The sequence below is a fragment of the Phyllostomus hastatus genome, unplaced genomic scaffold (assembly GCF_019186645.2).
Source record: "Phyllostomus hastatus isolate PE091 unplaced genomic scaffold, TTU_PhHast_1.1 phas_scaffold_501, whole genome shotgun sequence".
Taxonomy (NCBI): Eukaryota; Metazoa; Chordata; class Mammalia; order Chiroptera; family Phyllostomidae; genus Phyllostomus; species Phyllostomus hastatus.
Genome location: NW_025334033.1, coordinates 32,980,000 through 32,993,886, shown reverse-complemented (window position 1 = coordinate 32,993,886; position 13,887 = coordinate 32,980,000). Strand labels below are relative to the sequence as shown.

The 13,887-nt window shown below is 34.2% G+C and overlaps 1 protein-coding gene across 2 annotated transcripts in view; it reads right to left on the bottom strand.

Moving 5' to 3' along the window:
• Positions 1-71: 71 nt before the first annotated feature.
• Positions 72-13,887, bottom strand: part of ATL1 (atlastin GTPase 1) — a 54,061-nt gene continuing 40,245 nt past the window's right edge. Inside the window, exons 9-15 of one of the 2 annotated variants that reach the window (XM_045822661.1) lie at positions 12,948-13,086; positions 7,284-7,411; positions 6,168-6,224; positions 5,297-5,368; positions 3,671-4,102; positions 2,407-2,421; positions 72-1,411 (exon numbers count right to left, since the gene is read on the bottom strand). In XM_045822661.1, coding sequence (XP_045678617.1) covers positions 1,301-1,411; positions 2,407-2,421; positions 3,671-4,102; positions 5,297-5,368; positions 6,168-6,224; positions 7,284-7,411; positions 12,948-13,086 — 954 coding nt within the window. In that variant the 3' untranslated portion in view covers positions 72-1,300. The remainder of the gene's footprint in view (positions 1,412-2,406; positions 2,422-3,670; positions 4,103-5,296; positions 5,369-6,167; positions 6,225-7,283; positions 7,412-12,947; positions 13,087-13,887) is intronic. The other variant, XM_045822663.1, reaches the window with a different exon arrangement.

The window sequence follows — 13,887 nt, the reverse complement described above, 5'->3', positions numbered from 1 at the left end:
TTTTTCCATTCATAAGATCCATAGGCAAAGGAAGCAATATATTGAATGGGGTATTGAAAAATGAAACTAAGCTAGTAGAATTTTATCAGTGGGGAAAGTTACTTTGCAGGGCATGTGGTAAAACTTTTGTAAGATTTAAGTTTACATATCTTATGGACTATCACAAAATTTTCTGTCTGAATTATTTTTTCCTGTTATGCCTTACTTTATTATGATTTAATTACATTACAGCTAGGCCTTTTCTAAGAAAGTTAGAAATTACTAGAGGTCCCAGGTAAGAGGCATTACTTTTTTTTCATCACCACACTTTGTTTTTCTCTAAAAGGTATGCTCAGTGAAACTTCACTAGAGATTTTAGTAATTAGAAATACAGTATAGACTCACTGGTTAAAAAGAGAAGGTACCTAAAGGGATTAGCATATGCTTCTTAAAATGGGGTCAGCATTTCAAGGTTAAAATTAAAACCTAAATTTTAATGGGGTCAACATTAAAAAAAATGCATTTTGAATTTTCAAAAAAAGACAAACCATCACCATTCTTTATCAACACCTCAAACATTTCCAAATTCAGGAAGCATTTGTTTTTAATCTTAGGAACCAAAGTAAACTTTAATAGTAGTTCACATTTTAAAAGAATAAACCTATGATGAATACATTTCTTTGTGTACCAAATGAAAAAGTATACAATGCAGAAACTCACATACAACGTGGTTTTTGTGCATTTTTTGATCAAGAGGTTTATATTCTATATTAAATTATATAAAAGAAGCAATATATAGTTTTTGATAAAGCAACTGAAAAGCTCTCTTAAATATCTTTAAAAAAAATAAAAGCTTATGGTATATGTAAGATGATACAGATTGGATCAAGCCTGTTGACTTCTAATGCTGTGCTTTAACAAATGACTATAATAACTTAAAAATTCTTCTGTAGAAATTAAATGAGCATATACAAACATGGAGTAATATTACTACATGTTTTAATTATAACCCAGTAGTAGAATTTAGTAAATTCAAGCAGAACACATATACTATCATCATAAATAGACAAATAATTTTAAATTATAATAGCATATTTGAAGACAAAATCAGGATACTGTACATGTTAACAAAATGATAATAACCATGCATACATATATCTGCTATTAAACACTGAAATAAAAGAATAAACCATTTTGCAGACTTCAGAGTTGTATGGTATTTTACCCTTTTCTGATGGAAGCACTGTGAGTGTTTACATGGAGACATGAAATAATATTTAACTGACAATTGGTCATGCACCTGTACTTTTTAAAATTTGGATTAAATTTTCTTCTTTTCTGATTGTTCAGTAGATTCTGACTTTGGTGCAGGAAAAGCTTGATGATACAGATGTCTGTGGGTTGCTGCTGCACTGTAAAGCTTGTATAAAGCCTAAAAATACAAAAGTGCGGATTATAAAACATACTAAACACACAGATGTAAAATTTTTCCTTTTTAGTGTAATTAATTAGTTTATGGTACAATATTAAATACAGCATGCTAAATTTAGAGTATATCATTAATCTATACAATATATAAATTAATAACCAGCATCTTAGAACCCAAAAATATTTTCACCTCTCCCCTATGTGTATTACTACTTTTGTGAATTGATCTTCATGGTAAATGTTTTATTCTCAGGCTGCATTTCCTTTTACCTTGCACACGTCTGGAAGTGCAGCTTCCTAACCACTCATTATGTCCCAGGGGCATGTTGAGAACTTGTCAGTTTTAGAGGAATTATAGGGGCTCAAAACTTCTCACTGCCAATAGCTACTTTACTGTACATAGCTAGACCACTTGTTACCAGGGCTTCCATATAGATTTACCAGAATGGGGCCACTTTTAGTCATCATTAATTCCTGATAGAGTCAGACAAATGAACACATATGTTGCCCCCCTCCCTCTGTCACAGTGGGATCCCTCACTTAAATGTTTTCTTGTCTTGTTTCTATTAATTAGTTCATATTTTACAAAACCTTATTCAGAAACATTACCTCAGAAAATTTAAAAATTAAAAATTTTTTATTGGGGTGACACCAGTTAATAAGATCATACAAGTTTCAAATGTACATTTCTACAATACTGGATCTGTATATTGCACTGTGTGCCCACCATCTAAAGTCACACCATCTTCCATCACCATATATTAGGTCCCCCTCAACTCCCTACTCCCCAACCTCTTCCTGCTAGCAACCACCACATTGCTGTCTGTGTCCATGAGTTTCAGTTTTATATTGCATATTGCACATATGAGTTAAATCATATGTCATCAAAGATTTTTTAATCTACATTTAGACATCCTTTAATGGCTAGTTGGTTTGTAAAATAAGAACATCATAATGTTTACAAATATATAGCTCTTAATTTAAAAAATTTTAACTTACCTCATTTGTACTTCCCTGTGGCAAAGGCAGTTTAAAAGGGAGAAAAGAAAAGTACATATCCTGTTTCATTAATAGCATTATGATATTCAACTTTGCTTACAGTATTAATTGGTGAGCATTTAAGAACAAATATCCCTGTAGGTTATTATATATTTTATATAAATTTTTTTAAAAACCCAGCTCTATATCCCTTACTGGTTTCAGTATCATATTCTAGGAGAGCATTGGGATTTTCCTCAGATAGCCCCTCTTCAATCTTTTGAGGTCGAGGGGCTATTTAAGACAGTGGCTCAGAGGATCCAGTTTTTAATTCATTTTTTTCCCATAGTGTTATCATTAGTTTATCTCAACTAGATTTTTCAAAGGTACATGGTAAATTCATTAGTTAAAATTCTGTTTTAAAGGGTACATGTAAGTATAGTGTTAATGCTGGGAGAAGTGTTATTTACTTGCTACCTCAGATCATAAATGTTTAAAAGTTTTAACTTCAAAATTTTCTGACAAATGTCAACTTTAGCTTCACTAAATTCCCCTAAATTTTCATGAGGAAACTGAGGACACTTCCAGAATGACATAGTGGATTGATGATTGTTTTAGATGTGTTTATAATTATCTCCCCTATCCATAATCAATTATTTAAACAATGGAGCATGGTGGGCGTGACTCCCCAGGTTATGATTAATTGTCCCATAAAGGATAACTGACCCATGAGCAATGGGTGGTCAGGAGGTTGACCTGGACTCATGCTATGGCCTGGTGCAAATGTCTATTTCAAATAAAGATAATCTAAAGTAATCAGATAATATTTTTAGAAGTTGGTACTTAAATGAGAGAATGATAGGACAACTTATGTTAGTGGTTCGTATGATCCTAACAGTCAATGCTAGTCAAACAACAGGTTGTATATTGTAAGGCGAACATACATATTTGAGTCACAATGAGCTAAATAAAAAAATGTATTTTCCCATACAACTTTTAACCTTTAACTTTTAGGACAGGGAAAAACGAAAACACTGCCTAATCTATGTATTTTTTAAAAATATTGAAATGTTAACTGGAAACAGTTGTGTGGGATTTTACATACTGTATTACATAGTTATTTGTATCTAACTGTTCAACAGATTCTAAAGTTCTTGAAAACTGTAGCCCAGGTCATGTTGATCATATATGTATATTTCCAACATCTAACATAGTGTCATGTACATAGATGACATTCAAATGTGTGCTGTATTTAGCTGAAGAGAATTAAAAGTGTTGTTCCTACCTGGTCCCACAAGGCTGCAGCCACCTGGTCTATCACAGCTCCCAGCTCTCGGTATTCTCCAGAGTACCGGATGTATGCCCAGGTGCACAGGGTGATAAGGGTCAGTCCCATTATCATATTGCATAGGCTAGCTATGATGTCCAAACCAATGAATCCAGTCACACCGGCAATCACATATGTGATAAAGATGACAACAAACAGTGTGGCTGGAGTACGAGCTGCATGGAAGATATTTTTGCTATCATTGTGCTTGATATACTGGATATAAAGTTCATCTATTTCACTCTCCAACTGTTGCAGGTAACGCCGGCTAAATTCCTCCCCACCCATCTTCTTCACCCCTCGGAATAGCTTCACGGACTCTTCCTTAAGTTCCAGATGTTTGGTCTGCAGGTCATTAGGGGCCAGAAATGGTTTGTCACCACCACAAATCTGTATCAGATGCAGAAGTATTGTTTATGCAATGCAGAGTAAAATTAGCAATTGTATAAAAAATTTTCACTTAGCTAGCTAAATTTGTTAGAACACATTAATAATCAAGGAGCTTTCCATAGTTCGTATCTATCAGATATGACTATAAATGGGATTGGTGCTTTATAGGTGACCTATATAAAGTCATTCTTATTTTTGTTTTCTTTTTGACATGGGAAAGTACACCCATAACTTAATACAAGTTCCTCAAGATGAAAAGGCATGACACAAAGTGAACTGCAAACTGAGTTCATTTACAGAATGAATCCAAATTCAAGAAACCTAGTCCCTTTGGGAATTTTTTTCTAACTGCACTGAAGGGATTTTGACTAATGAAGTTTAATTGAAAACAGTGAGCAATGGTATAAAGCTCTAAAGTAAAATTAAAAATTTTCTTTGGCAGTTTCACTGATTTTTGTTTCCCATTCGGTATTTTCTTCAAGAGACTAAATGGAGAAACACAGTAAATGTTCTTGGACCAAATTTTCAACTGTTTTTCAGACGTTACAAAGGAAATTTCACTCATACCATTCACTTTGGTTATTTGAGATTTAACTATATAAAGGATAGTCTCATTCTAATTACCCTTTAGTTATGTCAGAAACAATATTCCATATACTACTGTATTTCCCTTGACTCTAAGGCTCCATCAATTTTGAATGTAATTTTGATTTTCTAACATTTTTAGGGGAAAAGACACCCACCACATTAGACGTACACAATAATTATTAGGTGCATCCTAATTGAGAATGTTAAAAAGAATATATGCGATATGTAGAAATATGGGCCCTAGAGGCTGAGTTTCTTTTTCTAAGATAGAAATTCTGGAATTGTGAAATGAAGGGAGGTGTAGTGGAAAGGGTAGCATGTTATTTTAGCCACTAAGGCATAAAGTAGTGGAAAGATGGGCAAAAAAATGTGTCAAATACAGAAATAACCTTTAAAATACATTGAAAACTTTGCAATACAGTGTTCTTTTCTTGGTTTCTTTTAAAATATTTTAGGAATACAAGGAATAGAAATGTGATATACATATAGGCTGAGAAAGTCAAAGCCACCTCTTTGCATGTGTGTACAGTCTAACTTGGAAGGAATGAGCTCATGGGAAAAATGCTGACTTTATTTAAAACATTTAAAATATAATTTAATTCTTACCTCTTCCATTTTTTTGTTGTATGTATCCTTGGCAGTTGCCACGGCCGCTAAATTGTTAGCTTCTGCTGTGGCCTTTGGACAAAGTACAAAATATGATGTAAAATGGAATTCATATTTATTAAACTTCCACAGGCAGTTCTCATTTATAAGCATCATGTAGAAGAAATGTGCAAGAACCCAAGGTCATCAAATAATATGAAGTCCTTGAAATATTTCCATTACATTTTTAAAATTTTGTAAAAATAAAATTTTAAAATGCATAATATATAGATGTTTACTCAATAAACCATAGTTCTAAACTGAATTTTCATTTGGAAGGTTTATTTTTTTCCTCAAAAAATATTTTAAGCCTCTCACCAAATTGAGGGAGTGGGATCTATACATCCAGACACATGGGAAATAATATATAGTATATTTTATATACACTAATATATATATTTACAATATGTCAAGTTTAAGGGCTGCTACTGATAGAACAATGTATTTGTTAACAAGAACTTAAAGAAAATTGTTTAAATAAGAAAAAGGCCAGTTTCTTCTTTTTCAAATGTTTTTTGTAGAGCCCACTTGTTGAAAACCTGGACCTGCTTTTCTACTTCTTGTTACATGTATGAATCTAAGCCACAGTGTGAGTCTGTTTTCTAAACAAATTTTCTAGAAAGAGAATGCTGCTATATGTTTATGTGATAATTTAACTCCACACACAAATGGGCAGTTATTAGAAAAATAATCTAATAAATCATTCTGCCCACTATTTTAATTTGGTAATTTCTGACAAGCAGATTGGAACATAATCTTTTTCTTAGCAAGGAAAGCTTAGCTTTAGTGACAAGTATGTTTTAAAGTGTCATGCCTCCTGATTAATAAATACCTGTAACATGGACTTGGGATGTGGTAATTCTTCACCTTGATAAATCTTTATATAAGCCTAAAAAGAAAAAGCAAAAGACTCATATTCAAGTAATTCTGTTCTATATTTCCCTAATTCTGTTAAAGGTCTAAGGTCTTGGCAGTTTCAGGAACTATTATCTTTTTCTCATCCTTTAATTCCTTCTTACTTAGTTCTCCCTCCCTTTTCACACTCCCCCCCCCCCCCACCTTGCCGATCCTACTCTTCTTAAAGGCTTAACTCACTTCTACCACCTTTAAAGCTTTCTCAGATCCCTCTGCTGGGAGTGACCTTTCTTTTTCAGTTACCCACAGGAATATGTACTTGCTGATGTCATAAGCTTCATGAAACAGGTTTCTGGAAGGGTCCTGAATCTCCTATTAACTTCTAAGTTCCTCCACAGTGTTGTACACAGTAAGAATTCAAATTTTAGATAAATAATATGTCATTTATGGCTGAGAGTGATGAAGGTAAGTAATCACACAGGAGGTATATGACCACATTTTAAATGACAAAATGTTAATTTTAAAAATTGATATTTTAGTCCTTGGAGCATCAATACACAAATTAGATTGGTAACTGAAATTCTTCACTATAAATGTGGATTGGTAAAAAAAAAAGGAGTATTCAGTACTACCTGAGGTAAACATGTAAATGCAAAAAGGCCATTTCAAATTGGCCCTTGGTGCAGAGTGGGGAACATGGAAGCATTTTCTCCAGTAGGGAAGGCAAGGTGTAGCCCTTTGAAAAATCTTCAGAATGAAAGTAAAATTCAGTATAGGTCATAACTGAGGACTATGTGGTATGGACCCTGGGAAAGACCCCTCCCCAAAAAAGATTTTTCAACTCTTTGATACATTGATATTTCAAAATGTATTTCCTCTAAAAGGGGACAGTAAATTTACCTCAAGAAGTTTTCTCAAAAATTAATTTCAGAAAGCAAGTTCCTCTTGGGAATCTTACAATTTTTTAATAGATTCCTCATACCTTTGCCCCGACATTACAGTCTATAATTTTTGTTATAGTTTCAAGTAGGAACTGTATTCCCAACATGTCAAATCTAAGTACTCACAAATGTGCTAGAAATGACAGCAGTACCTTGAAGTACTCCACCAGACCTCGGCAGGTGATTTTGTTCCCATTGATCTCTTTAATATCTAGGCTCTCAGGACTCAGTAGCCAAGGAATGAGTATTTTCAAGTTTTTGATGAATTCATCATCTATTTCTACAAGTAAAAGCAAATTTCATCGTTATTTTAAAAATCCTATCTAGTCCTCCATGCCATACAATAATACATCCTTTGATTTCCTCTATTTGTTCCCCAGTGATAAAGCTATCACTTTCCTACCATCTAAACAACTCCCGAAGCCCACATTTCTTAGGGTGAATGATCTTCTTTGCCCAAATTTTCTACTGCTGGTCTTTCTTATCCTCATTTCAATTACACATTTATCTCATCTTCCACCTATAAAAGAGCTTTCTTGATATGAACTGTTATACAAATATGTTACACCCTACTCACATAAACATTTCAGGTATTCTGTCTTTAAGTCTTATTTGTGGTTTTATATATATGCTCATAAATGGGGGGGGGGAGCCAGATATTTACCAGGTGAGATGTATTCCTTCTAGAAAATGTATCCAAAATTTTTCTGTGTTTAGTACCCATCTTATGAAAAGTGTATAGACCTGGGTATGGTGTGGTAACTAGCAAATGAAGTTCAAAAAGATAGCAATGAAGATGCTACCTCTAGTGGTGAAACACAGCAACACGAAATACCTTGGCAAGAAAATATGGAGGCCTAATAGAGTAGCAAGCCGATCAGAGGTAGTCGGAGTTATTCACCTATCATGTTTGGCACAGTGATTACACATAGCCCATGTTACAGCATTAGGTTAACCTTAACCTCACCGATTTAGCGAAGTAACAAAGAAAATGTCTTCAAAGAAGTCTTTTGAACATAGTGATAATTTCTTAAATCATTATTTCAAAACATACAGAAAAATACACATATGTAAAAAGCAAGATATGTCTAGAGACTTGATATCTAAATAAATGCAGTGACTGCATACAGTTTTTAAAAATCTGAATTTCAGCTGTTACTGAGTTTTCAGGCTTTGAGTTTGGTGATTTCCGAGGCCTTAATTGGCAAAGATGAAAACCTTGTGATTGTGTTTGCATTTTTCCTGCTTGGTTTTATAGCCTCAATATACATTGAAATACCAGTTTACCTAAGTTCTTTTCTCTTCCTTGCTATTTTTATGACATGCATGAGCATGATGTGGGAAATCCTTCAGACTTCTGCTTCACATTTTGTATAGCTTTGAGATTTTAGTGCTCATGTTTTATGACTTTGTATAGGAGTTTATTCATATTTATTTTGCTGTTTGCATTGTACCAAATTTTACTTACAATTTTGCTTTGTATTATATATAGATTTATTCAGATGTATTTATTATTGTGGTTTGCTATTTAGTTACCAGAATTCGCTGAAATACAATACTGGTGTTTGTATTATGTTACCACATTCCTGTGTTGTGTTTTGTTGCCTGCTATGTATCTGTATTCACTGATAGTAATAGGTTTCCTCTTTGCTATATGATTTTGTGCTTTTTTCAGCATCTGGAGAACATTACTATTTATCTAGAATGTATGACTTTTTTCTTAATTTCTGTATGAAACAAAAGGCTTTCTCCCTATAAAACCACTTTTAAATCATTTTCAAAACATACTTAAATATCTCCTGCCCCACATTTCCTTATGCAATTGGAATGCAATAAGATACACCTGTGTATCTAATATGCCAGCAAGTGTGGTAATTATTGTTAAGGTAATCAGCATATTTGGATTAAAAGTGTGTCTGAAGATGGCATTAGTCATGGTCTAACTTTGTTCTCACTGAGACCAATGCCAGACATTTCAATTTGAGATTCAGAAAATATGAACAATCTATTCATAACATACACAAGTGGTGAGATTTTGCTAACAATATTAGTTGAACACAGTAAATACATGACCCAGAACATCTGCAGACCAGTTAAGATCAAATGAAGAAGTACACCAATCAAATTTGGCCCACTGCAAATGTTCAACAAATATATGTGGGTAGATGATTATGCAGGATGATATTCTGTTTTCATCATTTCTTCAATAATTTTTTTGCTACAGGAGTAAAACCTTGCTAGGAATTCAGGGGCAAGGCCAAAGTGGTTATCTGTCACAATAACTGAGGATATGAAACATGCTTTATAAGATCTCTGCAGGGCAGGTGTAGTGCTGCCATGTAAAGTAACCAAGGAAGATATTTGCTTGGGATCACCTGACTCTGACAAGTCATTAGAAACACCTTTGTAAAAATAATTCCCTTGCAATGGTGTTGGTTATGCTTTCTGAAATTGACTGGAGCCTCGAAGGAGGAGCTCCACAATTTACGGTGTGTTTCCCTGGCCATTCTACTTGGGGCACTGTAACACAGAGCAAACTCAAAAACAGGTGATTCTTTGTTTATTAAAAGGTTGAACTTGGTATGCTAGTGGAAGTATTTAGTAGACTTTTGTAAGAACTGGTTGAACGTAGCATGAATGACTGTGATTCAGTGCTTCTGGTCCTTTTCCTATGTGGGAAACTATTAAATCAATAGTGATTAAATTTAATTATAACATTACATGATTTTTAAAAGATTTCATTTACTTATTTTTAGAGAGAGGGGAAGGGAGGGAGAAAGACAGGGAAACATTGATGTGCGAGAGAAACATCAATTGGTTGCCTCTCGCACACCCCCAACCAGGGACCTGGCCCACAACCCAGGCATGTGCCTGGCATGGAACTGAACCAACAACCTTCTGATTTGTGGGCCCAACCCACTGAGTCACACCAGTCAGGGTCATAGTATTATGTTTTAAATACCACTAGAAATAATTTCAACAATGTGAGAGACCATGAACAAACAGTAATTACAATTATTATTACCAATAATGAAATTGGAAGGTTATTTCTATAACTTGTGAGGAGTGTGTGAGAAACTATTATAGAACAATTTTTGCCCAGTTTTTTACTCAGAGGCCATTTCTTCTCCAGAGGCAACAGTGAGATGCCAGCCTTCTGGAGAACAGTGTGGCCAGCAGACAAGATGTCCTGGATAGAAAACACACCAAATTATAACACTCAGGATGGGATGGAGAAACAATGTAGACAACAGACTATCAAAACTGCCAAGGAGAAACTGAGGTAAAATAGAACATTTTGGCACACAGAGGGATTATGCAGCAGTCCTATAACCCTCATCAAAATGAAAATTTTGATGGGAAACTAAAGCTGCCTTTCATTGCTCTTTCAGGCCAGCTACTTTGGCAAACTCGTAACTTATGGGTAACTGTAAACCAATTGTGTGGGTCAGTACAGGTTAGACATGAATAAAATTTAATGGAGAACAGATCTGTTAAAAATTGAGATTCTATACGTGCATGATTTGTCTTAAACTGTCTCCTTGGATCTTTCATTGCAAAATGTATCAGTTAATTTAAGAACTGTAGATGTACACTCTAGGAATGGAACTAGAGTATTTTTTTGTCCAGTAAAGGACTGTTGTTGAAGGCCTGCCCCTCCTCTTGCCTGTTTACGGCTTCTCAACTCCAGAGAAGAAAGACAGGCCTTGTGGGAGCCTTCTTTTTATGTAATTTATTCAAAACACATGGAAGCCATTAGGTAATTGCATAGTATCAAGAAGCCTGTGTGCTCACTCGTGGATTGGAATTCATAAGTGACAGTGAAATGCTAGGATCCTGGGATCCATGCATTAATAGCCTACTGCTATTTTTCTGTTTTATAAAGGTAAGATAATTTAAAATGTATAAAAGCAATGCTGATGACTGAAAATTTTGGGATTCTATTTCTAATACTAACTACCATAGTAAAGGCATAATATAAGGTATCTGAAAGTAAACACCGTGGATCATAGCTTTTCAAACCTGCCATAAAACTGGACCTAAGTTATGTTGTCCTTTTTTCTTAAAAAAAAGTAACTGTAAGCCCTTTGAGAACAATTGTGCCGAGAAATTTATGTCACTGTCTCACCACCCCAGCACAATGCAGAAAGGCCACAGTGTATTAAGCAAATATCTGAACTCAGTGGTGTACTCAATGCTAGGCTTACAAGGTAAACAAGTCAGAAATGTGTTTGTACTACCTTGTATTAACTACAAAGCAAATATCTAAGGAGCTGATTATCTGTTAGGGAAGATTAACTTCTCTGTCCCCATACCTCTACCTCCACCCCCCACATTTTTTTTAATAAGTTGAGTTGGTTTGAAATCTTAAAATGTTAGACATGCCTCTGTTTAAGAGAGAATTACATACTATTAGCACATATTGGGTTGGCCAAAAAGTCGCTATGTTTTTTTCTATAAAAATAAGAAACACACATTTTTCTTTTTCACCAATAACTTTATTGATTTGGATATTTTGAATATGTTGGCTGTCTCTTGCATGGTATAATGTTGATTGTTCTCAATTAATGTCTCAATTTGGTAGCTATCAACTTCAGCTGATCTGCCAGACCATGAGGCATTGTCCAGTGAGAAAACGCAAGCATGAAGCTTCGCAAACCACTTTAGGCACATTCAAGCAGTCACAGCACCTCTCTCCATACACCGCACAAATCTTTTCTTATGTTTCAGTTGCTTTTTTACCTTTCTTTTCTTTTGGTCATAAAATCTTCTTAGTTTATTTAAAAATAGCAGTTACTTCTATTGAGTTTATTACCCAACTATTTCCAGGTTTAGTTGTCATTAGTATTCACAAATTAATTCATTTGGAGCTTTAGAAGCTCCAGTATTATGTAAGACTGTTAAACTATATCATTTTGAAAACACATGGATACACCCTTTCTCCTCATTGGCATCCTCCCCCAGCATATGGCACACATACAGAACATACACATTTCACTCTTAGGAACTTTACCAAATACCATGTAATTTTCAAATATTAACTTCATGAAATAATAAAGCACAATATGCTGAAAATATTGCTTATTCTCTTCCACCTTCCATATTAAAACAGCTACACAAAAATTCACCAATTTTGATTTTTTTAATGCATGCTGATATGACAGCTGCCAAAAACAATCTAACAAAATGGTTTTGAATGAAGATGAAGACAACTAAGTGCTACTAGAACTGTCTTACAGAAAAAAACAAATGAACTTTTTGGCCAACCCAAAACTATTTGAAAAACACTGTAGTGCTTTTGGTTTTTAAAAAATTGGTCCTCATCCAGTAGAGGAATCCAGTTTCACTGAAGCTTTTAATAATTTGAAATTAAATTTTTTACTAGCTGTTTTAAAGAGCTTGAATTCAGTACTATGCAATATTTCAATCTCTAATTATATAACTTAATGCAACATCCCAATGATATAGACATCTATTTTTCTCCTTTAATGTAAATAAGAAAAATTAAACAGGAAGAAATTAAGGAGAATTTCTCAATGCACAGGGGTAAGTGGGAACCTCGGTAAAAGGATGACAGTTACTGCCTCCCAAGTGGACACAGGACTTAGCCTGTTTTCTGTGTACATACTCAGCACCCACAGAATCCCACAGTTCACCAAGGAGACACTCTAGCACCAGCCCAGGAATCCCAATTCCCCTGAAAATCTCTAATCATCAGCCTCACACGAGTGAATGAACTAAACAAGAAGTTATAAGCCCAGACATTTTTATAATCAGACTGTGATGTAAATATGTTCGTTAAAAGACAGACAAACCTTTCAGTTTTCCATCAAAGTTTGGATTGGTAGCTACTTTTAAGCCAGGATGAGGTAGCAGAAAACAGGAAATTTTGGTGAAACAGGAGTGGATGTGTTTTCGAACGTTCTGTAGTTCTTCATGCTGGTTCCCTGAGACCTGCAGTAGTAAATCATCCTGAAGTTTAAACTACTGCCAATATAAACTGAACTCCAGAGAATTCTGTGGCATCTTATATTTTCTATCTAGTCCCACAATTATAAAAATGACATGAAAGGGCTGATACTAATAAAGAATAAAATCTTGGGTTAATTTGTCATACCTAAGTATAGCATAAATATGACATTATTATCACAATTAGCAAATGCACATTCTTGTGCTAACTCAGATGGGCATTCTCATTTTGTAGCACAAATTAGTAGGGCTTTACTCTGGCTAGTTCCTACAAATTCCAATTTTAATTCAAAGTACTCATAGGAAACACGAATAGATCATAACATATTCCTCCCTTCTTTGCAGGAGATATTCAAGACAGCTTCTTGTCACCTGGTAGGTATACATTTAAATTCTAGAAAGGTATCTGAATAGTTGGGAATTGTTATCTTTTCTCACATATATTTGACAGTTAATAGTACAAATTACCCTAAAAGTAATTATAAACCTAAAAAGGTAAGCCCAGAGATCCTGATTATAAAGGAACTTTTTAAAATCTCAATTTTGGGGGGGTGTTTCTGAGTAGGTATTTTTTGAGACTTCTGTTCAATGTAAATCATTCGATATTAAACCATCATGACATAGAAAATGAAGTGTTTTCTAATTTTACTTTCTGTGAACTACTAGCAAAATGTTCTAAGATGGAGGATTGCAAAATTAGATATTTCTTTTAAATTGACTTTTAAACCTCTACTAGAACATGAATCCAGATATTTGCACTGTTAGTTTTGAACTAATTCAATTCTT